Source organism: Glycine soja, chromosome 8 (genome assembly GCF_004193775.1).
Source record: "Glycine soja cultivar W05 chromosome 8, ASM419377v2, whole genome shotgun sequence".
Taxonomy (NCBI): Eukaryota; Viridiplantae; Streptophyta; class Magnoliopsida; order Fabales; family Fabaceae; genus Glycine; species Glycine soja.
The window spans coordinates 10,645,678-10,665,140 of NC_041009.1; the positions used below are offsets into that span (position 1 = coordinate 10,645,678).

The window sequence follows — 19,463 nt, forward strand, 5'->3', positions numbered from 1 at the left end:
CGAAGTGACAAGGAGATCAGGTAATGATTATTCATGACCAGCAATGGTGATCAAACTGCCAAAGTAGCCAGCCACCATTAATGGTCGACAAGGTAAGACTATATTTCAACATTGAAGTCGTGAGCCACCCTTAACTGCAGTTAATAGAGGTGAAAGAATTTCATTATTAATTGGCTGTAATGGTTGGTGGCTGAATTTCGGAATCTAGTAAAAGTAAAAAATAATACAACAGTGTTTGATTAATTGCCTAACAATAAGAGCAAGTGCTTTAGACATTTCATATGTCAAAAATACTTTCATGTCATGAGACCAGAACAAACTCGACCCTTTAGAAAGAAAGTTTAGAAAGTTATGGTAAATATTATTTAAGAATCAATTTTGAATGAGTATCGTTTTTTTTACATATTATAACAAGAAAATATTCCCACTTACAAATTCACACGAAAACAATATTCTTAGTGTTTTATGAAATGTTCAAGTCTAACCGATTTTACCTATTTTGAAATTAGAGTATATGCTCTCTTGGTCAACATCATACCATTTCGATACATATTTCAGTTTTAATTTGGTTTATAATTATTTTCTTCTGCTACTACGATAAACACTGAATTGCTAAAAAAGGTTACAACTTTTCCTATTTTTTCTTTTAAAATGGAAAAACGTAAACTATACATGTCAACCTGAATCATATTCGGACCACACTAATGAGTAATGATGTTAATGAATTGTCAAGTTCGTAGTTGTAGATCTTCTAAATTGTTTTTTTTTTATAAAAAAAAAAAAAGAAATCTTCTAACTGGTCAAGAATGGAATCAATGATTGTCATAATCCATCTCCATTAAGTGCTAATACTGGCATTTTAAAAAAATATTTATCCAGGTCTATACCAATTATCATAAGCTCCATTTTGTTGGAAAATTTATGAATTTTCAAGGAAGTTGGAGTAAAATGGCTCATAATGAAATGGGATAAAAACTCAACAAATGAAATAAAATTGAAGGGGTCACTCTATCATTTAGTTGTTCATGTAGTTTGGTGAAGAAGGGGCAATGGAATTGAAGCCATTTCTTTCTAAACATACTTACAAGTTGTAACCAGTCAATTTTTCCTTGACAGTTCCTCCTTTGGCATGCTTCCAAACATGGGAGGAGTCGTTCACAGGGGGCATGGGCCGGGATTAGGGGATGTTTCTATTTTGGTTTCATGTATAGACCCAATAAATAAATGGGAAGTAGTTGCCTAGGAAGGGAAAGAGTTAACAGGTAGTGGTAGAGTCTCTCGCACACAAGACAAAGTCATCTCTACCTAAACTAATCCAAAATAAACAAACGTTGGATGTGCATTATTTTTATATTTCCTTGACATTGTGCTAGCTCAATTATGAGGCATGTGGGGTTTAGATAATATTGTCTAATCATTTGAATAAATTGTTCTTTATCAATTCATAACACCCATTAAACAATAGCAATGCAAGTTTTAGAAAATTATAACTTAAAATTATTTTAAAAATGGAAATGCTAGAATAGGAATATATTTAAATGATAACCACTACAAAAACTATTATATGAATTTGAACGAATCTTACACGTTATAATGTTTTTAGATAATGATCTTTATTCTGTCTGATTTTGTTATAATATTATTCTTTTTTTTTCAATTTGTTTGTTTTCTTCGTAATACTGATTTTTAAGACAACTCCATCCAAACAAATTTTGTGTAGTTAAACATACAATGTTGCATAGTGGAAAAATAGAATTAAATGCCAATTTCATCCTCAAACTATTACGCTTTCTGCTAAATAGTCCCTAAAATTATAAAACTATTTAAGTAATTCCTAAAATATTGAAATATATTATCAGTCCTCTCTCTCTCTCTCTCTCTCTCTCTCTCTCTCTCTCTCTATATATATATATATATATATATATATATATACACACACACAGATATATATCATCAGTTTAGCTTCTAATTTGATGATCATTTAAGAGAGAGAACAATCCCTAAAGGATGTTTACTGTGGAAAAATGCCTAGGTGAATATAGCTTTTCTAGAGTTTAATTGAGATTTATGGAGCAAAAAAAAGTGGGTCACGCTGATATTTGATTATTGGATCAATTAAAATTAAAATTTGGTCCACTTTAATAGAGATACGGACTTGCCAAATAGCGGGCATCAAAAAGGAAAGCTAAGGCGCGTTTGTTAAAGAGATGAGGAGAGATAGATAAGAAATAATACAAATGAATCTCACCATTTTTAAATTCATTTTCACCTTATTTTTCCTCCATCAATCCCCTGAATTTATTTCCATCCTTAATTAATTCTGTATGGTAAATCGAACAGAGCCTAACTACTTATCAGGCCTAAAAGTTCAAGCTAAAAAGGGTTTGCGACTGAGAATTACTAGTCATTTTTATATAGATATATTTTGATAAGTTGTAAAATATTTGCCAATTGTTTTATATTTTCACGAACTTGATACAATTTAATTTCAAACAAATACTCTTCATCCTTACAATTAATGACTCACAATATAGGACATTCACACAAATATATTCATTGTGTGTACTGCAACAATAAATGTGTATACTTAGAGCATTTTGAATGCAGGTTTCTTTTCCGGTGCTTAATGAAAAGAAATTTTTAAAAATTTGATTTCTTATATAAGAAACCATACCTAACAATTAAAAAAAATGATTTTCTCAGATATAACAAATATCTAATCATTAAAAAAATAATTTTCTCACACAAAACAAGTTTAACACGAGGGAAAATAATTGTCCAAGAGAAGAACGAGGAACATAAACTCGTTGAAGAACCACAATAAATAAAAAAATCATCAAATTTGAAAAAAAAAAGTGATTTAAATTCATATTCAAGCAAAACAGTAAAGGGGAAAATCAAACGCAGTGAAGATGACGATAGACACACCATGACGAAGGTGTTGATGCTAGACATGACCATGGCCAAAGGTGTTGATGCCAGAGAAGGTGATGCGAGACGCTACCATGACCGAAGGTGGTGACGCGAAGTGAAGGTGAGGCCAGACGAAGGTGTTGCGGTGGTGGCTAGAGGTGTTGACAATGGCGAAGGTGACGTGAGACGAAGGGACAATGGCAGAGAGGAAGAAGATGGATAGGGGCAAAGGGGGAAGCTTCTAGAATTGAGGAAGAGAGAAAATATTCTCTCGAGAAGATAGAAAGGCACGAAGTGGGTAGGTGGTGAAGTGAGGAAAACCTTCTAGACCCTTTGTGAATGTGGGAAGACTTTGGACGATTTGGAACATCCATTTTATTAATGAGGATAAATCTGGACCATTGAGTAACTTAGGTAATTAATGGGAAAGGATTTTGAACATTGATGAAAATGTTACCATTGTGTATTACCGTTGATATGAAAATGATACTTCACTGTGCTACACTATTCACTATAAATTTGTGTATTGTTGAGCATATTTTGCACAATTCTTGTCCTGCTTATTTTTTTTGTTGCTATCAAATGTTAATTTTTTTATTCTCTCTGAAATGGATTTCAATTAGTATAATTATCAATGTTACTATAGTTATTTTCAAAACCAATTACTCCCTACTAGTGAAAATTCTCAAAATCCACCGCAATATGTTATGTATCGACCAACCCATACCAATGAAAATTCTCAAAATTCATCACAATATGTTATGTGTCCACCACCATTCCCTACTAGTGAAAATTCTCAAAATTCACCACAATATGTTATGTATCCACCACCCCCACACATGTGGTCTATACATCCTTCATCCAATGTAAAATCACCTACTAATGGTAGTTCTCAAAATCCACAAATTTATAGTCAACCATCAACTCCCACCAACTCAAACACATGTTATAGGCATTCTTTATCTAATATTACGTTCCCTAACAATGAAATTGAATCACCCATCCGTGCAGACAATATTCAACTAAACGAAGGAGATCAAAATTCAGGTGGAAAAAAAAGTCGTACCGCATTCTCGATCACTAAGACACCAACCCATAGTTGACCATTTCTTAACTAAACCAAAAAAAGCGAGCATCAGACTGACTTACTTTTACATTGACATATCCTACAATAAAGCAAAATCAACTGCATGATCTTAAAAAAATCCAGGTTTCCTCAAGAAATTCCCGTGACATTGACAAACAGGCCTTCATCCCATGAAATGGGAAGTCCACAAGGCTGACTATTTTAATGGCGGAGCGCTCCACTAGGCGCTATCTTACGATAGAAACTGTTTAACAAACCATGAATTCCATCCTTTTTGCAGCTTAAGACTGTCTAAAGACAATTTCACATACCCAGCACCCTTCCTATTCAAGCTAAAGAGTTGCACATCATTGAAGAGAGTTTTAAAATCGTTGTTGCCAAACATTCATTGAAACCAATCTTAGGATCGAAAAAACTATGGACCAAATAACTTTGAGCAGCATGTAGCATAAAATCATCTTTCAGTCCCCTCAGGGACATCCCAAAACACGCAGAATAGTTATCCTCCAAAGCAAGTACATTCAAATCATACAAGAGGCGGTGGAAACAGATGATGTGGCAAATGTACACATATACTTGCAGGTATTCTATAGACACCAAGTTCAAAAAATATACAGATGAAGTTAAAGGTGGGCGAGCATATGCATGTTAATTGAAATTTAGAGACAAAAAACTGATGTGCAAAGCAATCTTACAGGGAAAAAACAGATTGAAACAACTATTGATTTTGATGATGGCTATTGTCATTCAACTCAAGATCGGTTTTGCAGTTCTCTCTCAAATTTTTAAGTGTCTCAAAGCTTGTTTCCTGAAAGCAAAATCAAATGATTAAAAGCATTAGGGGGGGAAATGGAAACAATAAACTGGGATACAGATCAGAGAAATTAACCTTCATGACATAGCATAGCAATTACTAAATAAATATATGCCTACAATATTTTTTAAAAAATGGCTTTTACAGAAGCTATCTTTGACTAAAATTGGTTGAGCCCAAAAAGAAAATAGAGAATGAGAAAATCAATAAATTGGAATTGATAAAAAATGAGAAAGATATAAGAAACTGTGTGATACATGTTCTATATATAGAACTTACAAGTAACTAACAATTAACAAATTAACCAATCAAGCTAACTAGTCAATTAAACCTCAAACACTGCTCCCCATATGCAACAAAAAGTTAACATTTATTTATATAATCAAAAGATCCAGAGGAGTATGCACTCAACATAAAAGAAAATGGACACTGCAAAAAACACAGAATTCAATTCAGAAACATGGCAATGGAATTTAACATTTCAAGTAGGATTGAAACACTAAGCCCATGTATGTAAGTGATAGCATTGAAAACTCACAAGTTGGCTACTTTCTTGAGTATACATATTCTGCATTTGAAGAAAGAGAGACTTCCACTGATGCACAAGGGACAATTCTAACTTCAATGATTCCTCACTTCGGTGCTGGTCATGCATGACTGTATTCTCTAATCCAGAAAACTTCTGAATGATCATTTTTGCTTCTTTCTGACTCTTCTTTATAGCTAGCAAAAAGGAAGAGCTTAGGGAAAAAAAAAAAGAATCTGATGGAAGCAGAAAAATATAACAATACTTGAATATAGCAGAACAAAAAAATCTAAAATGATTTGTAGAACTTACCACTTAATCTACCTTTGGCATCCTGGTAATGGAGATCCGACCAGATATAACCAGCTAGTGATCAACATAAGCAAAACACATTCATTACATACTAAGACAAAACATAAATTTCCCATAACAAAAGGACAAAACATAAACATACTTCCTTAGGTGTTTTAGGAGTTGCTCTCCAATAGTAATCTATGTTGACCTTAAATGCAAATCTTTATTACACATATTATCAAGGTAAAACTCTAATTTTGATTAGAGAACAGTACCAAAAATACTTAAAGAACTGCATCTATAAGGAAAATGAAATACTTAAACGTATACATGGAAATTGTTACTACCTTTGGAGCAAAAGGAACAAGTGCAAGATTTGAGGTCCGCAGCTTCAGTAACAGAACTTGAGCACGGTTTCAATCCCAGAAAATTAGAATCATTAGAAACAGAAATTGTTGGCATTTGCTCTGCCCCACACTTGGGAGATCCCAAATTCTCAACGTCACAAATATCTTTGCCACCACTTTCAACCGCACGATCAGTGGCAACAATTCCGTCCCCTTCCTTCCCAAATTTAAAATTCTCCAAATCCAACGGATTCTGCTCCTCCATTCCCTCCACGGTCAAACTGGGATTTTGAAACGAGTGCAAAGTATCATCCGAAAACGGTAACAAAATGGTGTGTTTTTCTTTTGGTTGCAACAGGACCTCGTTGTTAAGGTAGGCATGTGCTCCGAATTGCATTTGGCTTTTCCCTTTTGCTAAATTTTCAACCCCTAAGCGAATTTTCTTGGTGAACTGCAAGTCCCCACCGTCGCCGGAAACTAAAGAAAACGACCTTTTGGCCGGGAGATTCGTGACGTCCGCTAGATGGGGACGGGTTTTGAAAATCCCGTCGCCGAAATTATCGTTGCTTCCCATGAAATTTTGGATTTTGAAAATCTTTAACCGAATCGGCGAATTGCTTTAAAAAGGAGGGAGAAAAGAAAAAAACGAATTGGCAAGATTTGTCAAATTTGAAACCCTAACGTTAAGCGGCGTGAAATGTTGTACCTACGCGCGGAATTAAGGAACAGAAATAACAAGAGACTACATAGAAAAAGAACAAAAAGAAAGAGAAGAATTGGGTTAAGATGAATTGACCTTGTGAAATGGAAGGAGACACGACGGAAGCGAAATTCGAATTAGTTGGGATTAGGGTTAGTGAGAGAGAAAAGGTTAGAGAGTAGGGACACTCAGTGTTTCTGAAATGAGCGCGAGAAGAATGTGAGTGACGCATAGCATGCCATAAATAAAAGATTTAGGGGCGGGTAAAAGCGGGTTTTCAACTTTGAATTTTTCTTTTTCGAAAAATACGGCGCGGCAACTAAATTTAGGGCCGGATCATCGGCCCAATGGGCCAGGCCTACTATCGACCCTGTAAAGTGACAACGTGGCCCCGTTGTTTGACCAGGGCTGCAAGTAGAGAGAGATTAGTCCGCAAGTCTGATTTTTGCCGAATTTCTATAACCATAAAGTTAGTTTAATCATGATCTCAACTCACTTAACCAATGAAGAAATTTTATTCAGTACTCCTCCCGGTTTCTATTATAATAAAAATAAATTAATTTCACACATTAGAAAATTAATTAAGTTCATTAAATTGTGTTAATTCTAAAATAAAAATGTTTTTTTTTAATTATTCTTTATTGATACTTGATATTAAATATATAAAAAATGATCCTCTTAAATAAAGAATATTTTAAAGATAACCTTATTAGATAAAGCAAAGTTAGTTACTTTTATTTATATTTGAGATAAAAAGAATTGTTTGATTATATTTGAGATTAGATGGAATAATATAGATGAAAACATGTATTTTTTTTTTCTGACACGAGGTGGTGTGGACTGATCGTGCAAGCACAAAATTAGTTATTTAATGTCAATAAGCTACATAGATAAAAGATGCCGTATGGGCCATAACTATCAAAGTCATCATTCAAAGGATAAAAGAATAAATGGTTTTATATCTTGTTGTTTCTGTCTTAAAGTGAAATGGTTTTATATAGCTTTAAATTTCGTAAAATATAAAATCTGCGCATATAATCATATAAACAAAAAATCGTGTTAAATCCCGAATTACTTAAACATTTATTAATACATAAATTTAGAATAAATATTCATATATTTTTAAAAATATATTACTATTATATAGGAAAACCAAAGTAAACTAATTAACACAGTACGTACTACTGTAACATTCATAATACTACTAACTTAAAAAATAATTATGACGACAAATTCTGGGGAAGATTTGATTTTGTTCCGTTATTATCAGTCACGAGTGATCATCGCTTGAAAGCCACGTTATCGATTATGACCATTACCGATTCCGCATCGCCAACACCAAACAAACACCCCTTATGAATATGATCGCAAATGATTGATTGAACAATATTTTTATCAACACCGACTTCCTTCTCCGATTCCCACCAAACTCCGAACCAGAAAGGCGAATCCAGAGACTAACCCTACACCTAAACCCCGTTGCATTCGTCGTCACGAAGCTGAGCGTGGACATTCAGGAGAAGGTGTTCGATTACTTCAACGCCCGTTAAGATCTCGAAAGACGAGCATCGTGACCTCTGCATGAAGCAGTTAACTGGACTCGTCCGAGAAGCCGGGATTCGACCCCGCCAAGTACTTCGCCATTTTGGAAGCCGTTGGGAGCGTTGACATGTCGCTCGGGATCAAAATGGGGGTCCAGTATAGGTACGCCGCAACTTAATTTACTACTTTTCTTAATGTTGAACATAAATTTATTTTTTTCTTAATTAGTGTAAAAAAAATTGTTAACTATTTTTTTTAATGGGCAAATGTTAGTTTTTTGTTTGCAGAGGGTCTTCCCTTCCCTTTTTTTTTTTTTTTAAGATCTAATGACACCAAAAAGTAATGAGAATTTAGTTTTATCATGTAGCCTTTGCTGCTGTTATGCCAACGGATACTGTTTCAATGGCCCACGTACAAAAACAGTGTCTACCACAAACCACCAGTGAAGTAAGTATCTCAGATTCTACTAACAAAGCAAAGCAACATAGTCTTTGCTAGTCATCATAACATGTACTGAAAGCTCATTTACAGACACCTACACCCCATTTTTCATCTCACAATTTTCTTTCTCCAACAAGGACCATGAACATTCATGTGTTTAAAGTTTTTTTTTTTTGGTGTTTTTTCATATATAAAAATTAATGTCAAGCTAGCACAGCAGAAAAAAAATTTATATACTTGAAGAATTAAAAATTTTCGGCCCTGATAGTTCTGCAATTATGATATGCATTTCGAGCTGATTCACTTTTTTGCCGGATATCTTCATACATCTTCAATGATGCCTCAGAAAATTTGGTCAGCCGATCAAGAACCTTTGTTAATCTTGCATGTATGCAGCTCAAATTTGTGGACTCGTCTTCATTCTCTTCGTTAGGTTTGCTCTCGGTTTCAGTAGTACTTGCATTGACAGAATTCTGTTTCTTGAGAAGTTGGTCATTATGCTGCTCCGTCCGCAAGTGAAGATCAGACAAAAAGTTTCTGATTGTCTGACTTAGTTCCTCAGAGGGTAAAGCCTTGATCCCAGCAGACCAGTCACGGCAAAGAACAAAAATAGGTGGGGCCAGAACTCGGCGAGGAGAGAACGGTCTTCTGCTCTTGGTACGCTCCCTTGGTTGCAGTATACAGTTTTGCAGCCACGCATTGACAGCTTCCACATATGAGGTGAGGCTGTTAATCCAGTTAGCAAAACTCAGACCAAAGAACTCAACTTCTTCTAGCAGCTGAGTCATTATGTCTCTGCGTGCATCTCCTTGCAAGGTTCCTGGTGTGCTCCTTGAATGATATGCCAAAGAGATGGTGATGTATTGTGCATGATGACATTCAAGCATAGCCTTCCACATCCTGATCAATCTGCACAACCAGTAGTTTCCTAAGTAATTAGTAGTTAAAGCTTTAACACTCAACTGGCAAGGAATAGTCGTTTAAAGATAACAGAGAAAGTAAAGCTTCAAGGTAATAATAAGATAAAGATAAAATCCAGAACCCCTCACTTGCCCTTCTGTTAACTCCAAAAGTTGTGGCAACAACTCTTCATCCCTCATTCTCTCAATTCGTTTCGATATTGAATCAACAGAATATATAGCCACTGTTAAGCGTGAATGCAGATCCTTCACAACTGACCGGGTCTTGTCAATCACATGAGTGCCTTGATCTTTAGCAAATTGATGCCTAAGCTGGTGACATTTTCGGTCATAGTCCTTCCTTATGGATTCACTAGCCTACAGATAGCCGAACAGGAGGTCAAAATGATCGAGGATTGAAAACACAAAATTTGGAGGTGCAACACATTTAACAACCACGAACATAATAATAAAAGAATTTGGAGGAGAGAAAGGAATAATTGAATAAATGCATATTATAGATAGAGATTTTCAACTTTTAACGTTTTTCTTTTCCTTTTAAGTAACAGTTATTTATATGGTGCAAGTAACTTATGAGGTATCACTTTGATTATTGTTGACAAATTGCATGAACCCGTCCGAGAATTGTAGTGGGATGGGTATTGAAGGTAAATTCCACTAAGATTTTGAAAAATGGAGTGTGCAGTAAAATACTGTTAGAAAAGTTTAACTCCCTTTATTTTCTACATCATATTACCTATGGATAATGAATGGAAAAAATTATTGATACTACTTCTCTAGTGAATTATCTACAACACCATTAGATAACAACTAGCCCTGAAGTACGAATTAGCACTAAAGATGAACACAATGTTGGCTATGTATTTTCAAAGACGATGAGGAGGCTTTAGTTCACCCAAGAATTCTCCAAGGACAAAGGAATCATGAATTTGCATACGTCTTATACCCATTCATTTTATAGCCAGCATCCCAAGATAACCACAATTTATGATTTCAATGTGGCAAGGCAAACTACTATTGGCATAAATGTCCAAGGAACTCAAATTGTTATTGATTTGATGTTCTAAAGATATTATATGTAAATTAGTATCTCAGATATTAGGTAATTCATGTTCATGCAATTAAATCATGCTTTATTTAAATACTTCAGTGTAATACCTTTACTTCATCATATAGTTTTCGCTCCCAGGCATATAGTCTGTCAAGAGTGGATGAATGGCTTCCAGCAATCATACAGAATTCTTCAACAAAGTCACTTCCACTATCATCAATATCTTCCTTTGTTTTTGTAGCCAAAGCATTCCTGGATGAGGATGATCGAGAAGATGCTGTCCTTTTCCAACTAATAATTTTTTGGGCAGGCTCTGCACACAAGGGAATAAATATTAGTCCATCCTAAATATTCATCTTTCAAGAATCAAACATCAACATGCTAACAAAACAGTGACCTCGTAGTTAAATGTTAGAGTAAAAACTAACCAGGAAAAAAAATTGAAAAATATTGACACCCCTGTAGCTCTAGCTAAGGAACTTACAGGTAGACTGGATTGCATCAAATACAAAACAACACTGCATACCTTCTTATTTCCAAACTCATTACACAGCAAAACCTTATGTCAGCATAGCTTACCTTTACAACAAACCATTATTTATCCATTAACCAAATGAAAATTCAAACCTCATGAATTGAAGGATACCACCTAGATTACTGCATGTTATTCCAGAAAACAATTACCTTAATCCAAATGGTAAGAATCATATTTATCACCAAACTTAAAACATTCAGCAAACCATACACAAAATAGAAATTAGTTATATAAATTACTAACGACAGCTTAAATTTTAAGCTTGTGTCATGTCCAGAACAGTTTCATTTCATTTGACAAGAAATGGAGGAACTGAATAAGAGCTGATGACGTATCTAGAAATCTTCTATAGAGTAACAAGCCAAATTCAAAGAATAAATGGCAAGCCCAAATCATCAAGTAGTATTTAAGGCTAATCAGTGTCTATTTACAGAATTGATGCAACTTACCCTGGAAAACAGGTGAAGCCTTTCTACCGCAACAAACAGGCTGGACGGCAGACAACAACGCCGTGGTAGATGACTTCCCTATGAGAAGAAGTCAGAAGCAGATTAGTACTTCACTATTGCATACAAAATTCACATGAAGTTTAGCATCTGGAAGAAGAAGAAAAAAATCTAATTTCAAGCAATTACCTTTTGCCTCCGAATATCCAACCTTGATTTTGTTTGCCTCTAACAACCTCAAGGCCTCCCTACCAGACTCAGAAGCTCGAACGAACCTATGCTCTATATCCTTTATGCTGGAGAGAAAATCTTTAGCTCTGTGTGTTATGAACTCTGAAGGATCCTCTCTTTCTGTGCACACATTTTTTCCTGCCATATTCTTCTCCCTCTTTGCACTGGACCTTCCACCAGCATCTTTGTCTGCGACAGCCCGGCTCAAACCACCTGCAGCACTTGGCAACTCCAGCTCTCGCAATTCTCCATCAACAATTCCATTTCCACCTTCAACTCCTCTTGAAACAGTAGAATGATCATTGCAGTGTGCATAAGAGTTGCCACACTCATTTCCCATTCCAGCATTGCTCAAGTTTCCACCAAACTTGTCATCCAGGAGTGGTTGCACCATGCAATGCCCATCAGAACCAACATGTAACCATTGATCACCCTTTTCTTCATCCCTGAAGTCTCTGGACTCACTACAATGCACTGCAAACCTAAAGCTCTCACTGTCCTCCCCAGGGTCAAAGAAATCCCAAGATGCACCTGACTCAGGAGGAGGTGGAGGCATTGGAACCACAGTGGACTCATCATCCAAATAGTTGTTACCAAAGGCATTGATCCTAACAGTGACAGCAGCACTACCACCTGACCTCATGTAACTAAGAGTGGTGGCCACAGGTGGCGAAAGAGGACTCTCATTGTACAAAGGTGACTCCAAAACCTCAACCTCAGCAACATGAGAAGGTGATGATGGAGAAGGGTAACTAGTTTGAGAAGGAGTTTTGTCAGATATAGACAGAGATGACTCTACCTCTACCTCAGACTCAGCATACCTCCGGAGAGCAATGCCAACGTTTCGAAGAGATTGAATGTAGGAAACATGTGCAGCTGCTAAAGCATATCTTGAGTTAATAGCCACCTTGACGAACCTCTTTCTTTCCTTGCACAAACTTAGAGCTTCATTCTTTTCCGCTCTTGAGTTCGTAGCACCCATTTCTGCCCTTTTTATCAGTTCACCAAGCATTCATAGAAAAGACTCTATTTTGATCAACCCCCACACCACCCCATTACTTTTTCTTCAGAGCTTCACACATTCACATTCACGATCACACACAACATTCCAAGAGGCCCACTTGGAAAAGAAAAAAAAAAAAAGCAAAACAAACCCAATGAAGATGAAAACTAAAATATCACAACCCTTAAAGTTGACAGCTGGAAAAGCAAGACCTCCTTGGTCAAAATGGAACCTTAATTATGTTTCAGACAGTGGCGAACAGAGTAATAGTGAGCACCCCAAGTTGCATGGTGATGCAGCAAATGAGAAAAATGAGAGACCTTAGGACTTAGGTTAGTAGGAAAGGGACAGGACCCTTTGTAAGGAAAAGGAAGACAATTGGTGGTTGAAAAGTTATTGAGTGGGTTTCAATCAGAACAAAAGAAAGAAAGAAGGAAAGGAGAAGCAATGAGGGTAGGTGAAGGTCATCAAAACAAAGCCATCAAGGGAAGCCTGAAGCGTATCAGTGTTGTTCTGGTTTTTTTGAGTGTGAATGGAATAACCTTGTTGCAGAGATTCTGCAAAGAGCAATGAGCGTTGTGCAGAGATGTCAAAAAGGTGCAGAAAGAGAAACAAACAAAAAACGTGAACGACTTACTTACTTCACTGGTGAACCTCGTTTTGTGTGTTGGCTTCGGTTTTTTTACTTTTTCAGTCGTTGCATTGAAAAACAATTGTAAGTACATTAAATTATAATTAATTTCTAAAATTAAAGTACTGCGAATGAATCAAAATTGTGAAAACATCATTTTATTTTAAAATAATTAAATATTAGTCATTATATTTTTTTATTACGTATATATTCTCATGTTGTACAATAAAAAACATACTCTCATATTACAAATTAAAATCAAAATATACACTTTGGTAGTTTCAATTTTCTTATTTCTTTTAATTAAATCTTTTTAATGATTTTTCTCTTCTCATTAAAAATAATTTTATATCACATATAAATTAAGACATTTATATAAATTTAAAATGTGAGTTATATATTTAAAATTATTTACTTGTTATGAAATTTAATTATATAAAAATAATATTTATCGTGCATGTTAGAATTAATTAAAGAATAAATTACACTTAACAATAGTGATTGTTCTAATAACTTTAAAAAATTGATACTCATAAATTATCTATCATTTATCTTTCTTTATTACTTAATTAAACGAAGTAAAGTTATACACGTTAGCATGAAATTTTCCCAATAAAACTTTGAGGGTCAATTAGAAATATTTTTAATTAAATACGAATAACTTTTACTCCCTCTTTTCTTTATATGGTGAATTATCTAATTCATTAGAATTAAAAAAATATTAATTTAATTGATAGAAATAAATTTATCTTAAATTTATAAGTTTTTTTAAAATTATTAATATTTCTTTCTCTGATTTGTCAATATTTTTTTTTCATTTAATGTTTTAATGAGAATATTTTTAATCTAAAAATAATTAGTATAAGAAATATTATAAATTAAATCTTGTAAAAAAACAAACATTATTTTAAACTTGTGTTTTATAAATAAAAATAAAGATAATATTACGTAAATAATATGTGATTAGAAAGAGAATATTATGTACATTTATGATTTTCAAAAAAAAAAATTCAAATCAGAAATTTCAACTTTCAAAAGTTTCAGGGTTAATTTTAAAATTTTCAATTCATGTAAACTAATCAAACTATTTATAATTTCCAATTCATGTAAACTAATCAAAATAATAATAACGTTTCCAAATAATTGCGAATATTTGAAAGTAACGAAGAATTATTCTAAAAAATGCTATGAAGATATAATTAGTTAAAAATAAACTTTTAAATATATCAAGATAATTAATTTCGAAAATCCTATTAATATATAATTTTAGAATTGATATTGGTATAATTGAAAACATTCAAATACACGCAAAGAAATTGGAATGGCTCTAAACTCTAAAGATAACTCGAATTGGTCATAAAAATAAATAAAAAAGGTTAAATCAGAACTTAATTAGAACATGTATAAAAATCAGAAATTGTTATAAAAATAAAAGGGTTTTATTAATAGTAGTATTAAAAAAGAAAATGACAAAGGTAAAGCTACCAAAGTACCAATGTGGAATGTAACGTGTGAGTGTGAGTGAGAAAGTCAAAAGAAGCTAGGCAGCAACTAGTAAGCATCACTCTCCATCCCGCGATGCATAAGGAACGAAGAGGAGAAACAACAAATATTATTATTATATTATTGTTAGTGGAAAAAAAAAGGTTTGTTGTCAGAAGGCAAAAGTGCCCTTGAAACCCGCTTCTCTTCTCTTTCTCGTAACGCCGCTGCCTAGCCTATTATTTGATTAAGGATGCATAAATATAGTAATTGTTATTTTTTATTAAAATATTTTCAATTAATAAATAGAAAATATATATCTAAAAGAAACAGGTAATTCCATTCTGTGGGCTGCCCAATCTTTTTCATCATATCTAACCAAGATGCTGATGAAATCAAACTTGACAGTAACAACAATTACCAAGTTTCAGTAAGAAAAAAAAAAAGACAGTTACGGAGTTGATTTGCATGGTCGAGAATACAATTACTTATGAGGTTTATGTGGTGTGCTAAACTAGTGTAGTACTACTATCAACTTACACATTCCTACGAGTTTAGTATAAAATATTTTATATTATTAATTTATTAAAAATTATTGTTGATATAATTTTTAACGTGTAAAAATTGATAAATTTATAATTAAATAATATAAAATTATCTTACACGTTGTTTTCTCGATTATTTTACTAAAATTTGTTTTCCCTTTTTAACATAAAGATATTTTTCATTATATTCTTAAGTTGGCACAACTTGATCATTAATTAAACTTATTTTTAAGAATTAAAACTATTAAACATTTTTCACATTATTATTTTTATTCTTTATTTTTAAATGTTATTAAACATTTATCACTTTGTCTGGTAGGAGGAAAATGATAAAAAAAATGGAAAAGACACAAGGAATAGGTAAGTAAGAAATGAGAATATTGTGTTGTTTGATTGAATATAAATAAGAAAGGAGGGAAATAAAATGGGCTTGGATCGACACCTTTTTATTCCAATGCAAAAATGTGTAGAGATCAACAATGACATGAGGTTGTTCACATATTTTTGGCTTTTGTGTGTGTGTGTGTGGGTTTAGAAATCGCCCAATTTTGTGCATTTAATGGCGGTTTTTCAAGTTTTAAATGCAACTAATTGGATAGATCTTATGATGCTCAATTGGTTGTACTATTGTAGGACCATCCTACCACTTTTACATATTTCTTATCAAATAGTTTTCTATATCATATAATGCTATTGCCGAACAGAAAAGGAGGATCAATCCAATCGCTCATGAATCATCTACCCTATTAGTAGGACTTTAGGTTTTTATCATCTACCCTATACAAGACTTTAGGTTTTTCTTCCATGATAAAAAGGAAATAATACTATAAAACAAAGGTATCTTGTTATTTGGTTTGAGACGATTTTAAATGAAGCTAATTATCTAACGTAGTCGTAAAAAAATTGAGTCAGTGTTAGTTTTTTTTTCTTGATCACACATATTTTCTATAAAAAATAATAATATTTTAGTCAAATAAATTATTATAAACGATAAAATTTATTTACAATCTTACATCAGTTAATTCTTGCATTCGATGATAATTTTGGATTCATCTTAATATAATATCAATATAATTTAAAAGTAGTTTGAACTATCCGGAGTAATTTGGTTTTTATATCTCAATTCCAAACATATAATTTGGTTGCTAAAATAATTACTGACTGAATTAGAGAACAATTTTAGTAACTTCTAAGTGTATGTTTGAAGTGATAGTGCATTAATGATACTTTAGTTACTCAAACAATATACTTTAGTTTCATGATGACACCAGTCACACCACGAATTTTGTTTGCTCACCGCCAAACCAAACTCTACAAAATCGTTAGTTTCTAATTTTACTTACAAATTTAGACACTGATTTAGATATCAATTTTAGAAATTGGTTTAGAGACCATTTTTATTGACAAATTTAGGGACCAATTTACATACTAATTTTAATAGATGTGAAGCCTTTTTCTTGGGCTGCTAGTTGTCGATTCACAAGCTTTCTCATCAAATTGAGCTGAAAGGCCTATCAGAATCTTACCACATAAGGAAGACCGAACTTTCATCTGATGACCGTGCATACTAATTCGTGTTTTCCCCCAATAGTTGGCATGACAAAATTTGTGACCAAACATATCAGAAGAGGAAAGAAAATTATATTTTGCCTTTTGATGTTACATCATCTTTCTCACTCGACTATCTTTTCTCCCTCACCAGTTATATATTATATTATGTCCCCTCACAAAATATAAGAGCCATACTCTATTAATTTATTGCCATAAGTGATAACTATACGTTGGTGATTACATCATTCACAACACACATGCAGGTCTCACGAGGGATACCTTAGTAAAAAAAAAAACAGCTAATACCATATTGCACACGAATCAGACCTCTAGTGTACCCAGCTCACGGTTTCTTCATCATGATCTATTTGATGATCATCATTAATTCCGTGACCACCACCATCAACAGCATGCAAATTTTCCATGCAGTTACGCATATGCTCTCATGACGTCACTTAATTATAATATACATTACTTAATTGGATACCTATATGAAAAGTTGCATTCAAAATGTGCATTAATACTGCCCACCAAAACAGCCTCGCATGCCCAACACGCGGCACCCACAATTCCAATCCTCTGGTAATTGTCCACACTGCAACACTTACTACATTGTCTCATCCCCTTAACGCATTTATGGGGTGAACTTCCTAAGCTTAATTTGCCGATTAGATCATAGTCATACCCTTCTACCACCGCCATTCTAGTAGCTTCATGCACGTTATATAAATAAGGACACATATTTTATCAACATTCATGCATATCTTGTATTCCTTATTATAAAAGTATTTCCAAGCACGACTAAAAACACCGTTTTTTTTCTCACACCGACAGTTTCAAGAAGCAAAGGAAGAGTTCACATAAATCATGGTGGAGATTCACGAAGAAATCAACCCCTTTGATCAAGAAGAAAATGAAGACATTGGAGAGGAAGAAATCGACTATGACCAGCTTAAGAAGCGGATGTGGAAGGATCGGATACTGCTGCAGAAGATGAAGGAGAAACGGCCCAAAGAAGAGCCAGTCCAAGAAGCAAAACAAGAAGCATCTAGGCGGAAGAAGATGTCAAGAGCGCAAGACTCGGTCCTCAAGTACATGATGAAGATTATGGAAGTTTGCAATGCTCAAGGTTTTGTGTATGGGATTGTCCCTGAGAAGGGAAAGCCAGTGACTGGTTCTTCTGACAGCTTGCGTGAGTGGTGGAAAGAAAAGGTAAAGTTTGATCAAAACGCACCAAGTTCCATTGCAGAATACTTGCCACTCCTTGAAAGAGATGAGTTGGATCCAAGTTCCTACATACATCTCCTTAACGACTTGCAAGACACTACTTTGAGTTCACTACTTTCTGCTCTGATGCAACATTGCATACCTCCCCAAAGAAGATTCCCTCTTGAGAGAGGCTTGGCTCCACCTTGGTGGCCCACAGGGGCAGAGAATTGGTGGGGTGAACAAGGCCTTCTGGCCCATGAACATGGCCCACCTCCTTATAAGAAGCCCCATGACCTCAAAAAGGCTTGGAAAGTGTCTCTCTTGGCTGCAGTCATCAAACACATGTCTCCTGATTTGTATAAACTTAGAAGGTCGGTGACTCAGTCCAAGACTTTGCAAGATAAGATGACAACCAGGGACACGGCAACTTGGTCCAAGGTCATGAACCAGGAAGAAACTCTGCTGCAACTGGCCAACAAGTGCCTCAAAATATCTTCATCAGAGGAAGATGATAAAAACGAGTGTGAAAGCTCTACTAGTAGCAGTACTATCATCCATGAAGGGAGTCATTTAGGTGGCAGCATTGAGAAAAGGAAGAGTGATTTGGTGTTTGACTTAGATGCTGTTATTGATAAGCTATATGCTTGCCAATACTATCAGTGTCCACAAAGTGAAATGGGTATGGGATTTCTTGACAAAAACACAAGAATGAACCATGAGTCCCTCTGTGCTTACCGGACTAATGAAGGCCAACGCGTTCTCCTTCAGGATTCTCTATCCAATGACACACAAAATGAGAATAATAACCTTGTTGGCCATCTGATTAATGATGAGTTTAGAGACATTGCAGGAAAGACATCAGAAGAAGATTATGGAGGCTTATGGCCAAATTCCCTTGAAGATCTTGATTTGCAAGCTGCACTGAATCAGATGGACATGGACTTGAATCCAAATCCAGAGCAAGATACACCACATGGCCAAGACGTAACCTCAATTTGGGACTTAGCCTACAAATATTAAGTTCCTCGCCCCATGCTTGGATCAATTGTGCACTGCTATGTTTATACTAATTAATTATAGATTAATTATTTAAATATTAATTAATAAAGTACTGTCTCCTGATGTAATACAAGATAGCCTTTAGCTCCGTACAAATACTATAAGTATTTCTTCTTAATTTCATGTTTGGCTCACA

At 34.3% G+C, this 19,463-nt stretch overlaps 3 protein-coding genes across 3 annotated transcripts; 1 reads left to right on the forward strand and 2 right to left on the reverse strand.

The window, feature by feature from the left end:
• Positions 1 to 4,499: 4,499 nt before the first annotated feature.
• LOC114421882 lies at positions 4,500 to 6,607 on the reverse strand. The gene is made up of 4 exons (XM_028387990.1): positions 5,982 to 6,607; positions 5,653 to 5,706; positions 5,353 to 5,537; positions 4,500 to 4,808 (listed from the first exon to the last, which is right to left on the reverse strand). Exons 1-4 carry the CDS (start codon positions 6,553 to 6,555, stop codon positions 4,719 to 4,721), a joined length of 903 nt encoding a protein of 300 aa, XP_028243791.1. The 5' UTR covers positions 6,556 to 6,607; the 3' UTR covers positions 4,500 to 4,718.
• A 2,083-nt stretch (positions 6,608 to 8,690) lies between these two features.
• Positions 8,691 to 13,506, reverse strand: LOC114421883 (nitrate regulatory gene2 protein-like). Its single transcript, XM_028387991.1, has 5 exons — positions 11,806 to 13,506; positions 11,620 to 11,697; positions 10,743 to 10,948; positions 9,718 to 9,941; positions 8,691 to 9,573 (listed from the first exon to the last, which is right to left on the reverse strand). The coding sequence occupies exons 1-5, from the start codon at positions 12,857 to 12,859 to the stop codon at positions 8,910 to 8,912; spliced, it is 2,226 nt and encodes a 741-aa protein (XP_028243792.1). The 5' UTR covers positions 12,860 to 13,506; the 3' UTR covers positions 8,691 to 8,909.
• A 4,115-nt stretch (positions 13,507 to 17,621) lies between these two features.
• LOC114424418 (putative ETHYLENE INSENSITIVE 3-like 4 protein) lies at positions 17,622 to 19,445 on the forward strand. The gene has a single exon (XM_028391259.1). It carries the CDS (start codon positions 17,927 to 17,929, stop codon positions 19,286 to 19,288), a length of 1,362 nt encoding a protein of 453 aa, XP_028247060.1. The 5' UTR covers positions 17,622 to 17,926; the 3' UTR covers positions 19,289 to 19,445.
• The last annotated feature ends 18 nt before the right edge of the window (positions 19,446 to 19,463 follow it).

Excerpts from the sequence above, each read along its gene's own strand:
- LOC114421882 (XM_028387990.1), bottom strand. The coding sequence starts at position 6,555 with ATGGGAAGCAACGATAATTTCGGCGACGGGATTTTCAAAACCCGTCCC. Across the intron at positions 5,707-5,981 it reads TTGTTCCTTTTGCTCCAAAG|CTGGTTATATCTGGTCGGAT; the intron begins GTAGTAACAATT and ends GTTGATCACTAG. Across the intron at positions 5,538-5,652 it reads TGCCAAAGGTAGATTAAGTG|CTATAAAGAAGAGTCAGAAA; the intron begins GTAAGTTCTACA and ends CCTTTTTGCTAG.
- LOC114421883 (XM_028387991.1), bottom strand. The coding sequence starts at position 12,859 with ATGCTTGGTGAACTGATAAAAAGGGCAGAAATGGGTGCTACGAACTCA. Across the intron at positions 9,942-10,742 it reads AACTATATGATGAAGTAAAG|GCTAGTGAATCCATAAGGAA; the intron begins GTATTACACTGA and ends GGCTATCTGTAG. Across the intron at positions 9,574-9,717 it reads CTTTTGGAGTTAACAGAAGG|ATTGATCAGGATGTGGAAGG; the intron begins GCAAGTGAGGGG and ends CTGGTTGTGCAG.
- LOC114424418 (XM_028391259.1), top strand. The coding sequence starts at position 17,927 with ATGGTGGAGATTCACGAAGAAATCAACCCCTTTGATCAAGAAGAAAAT.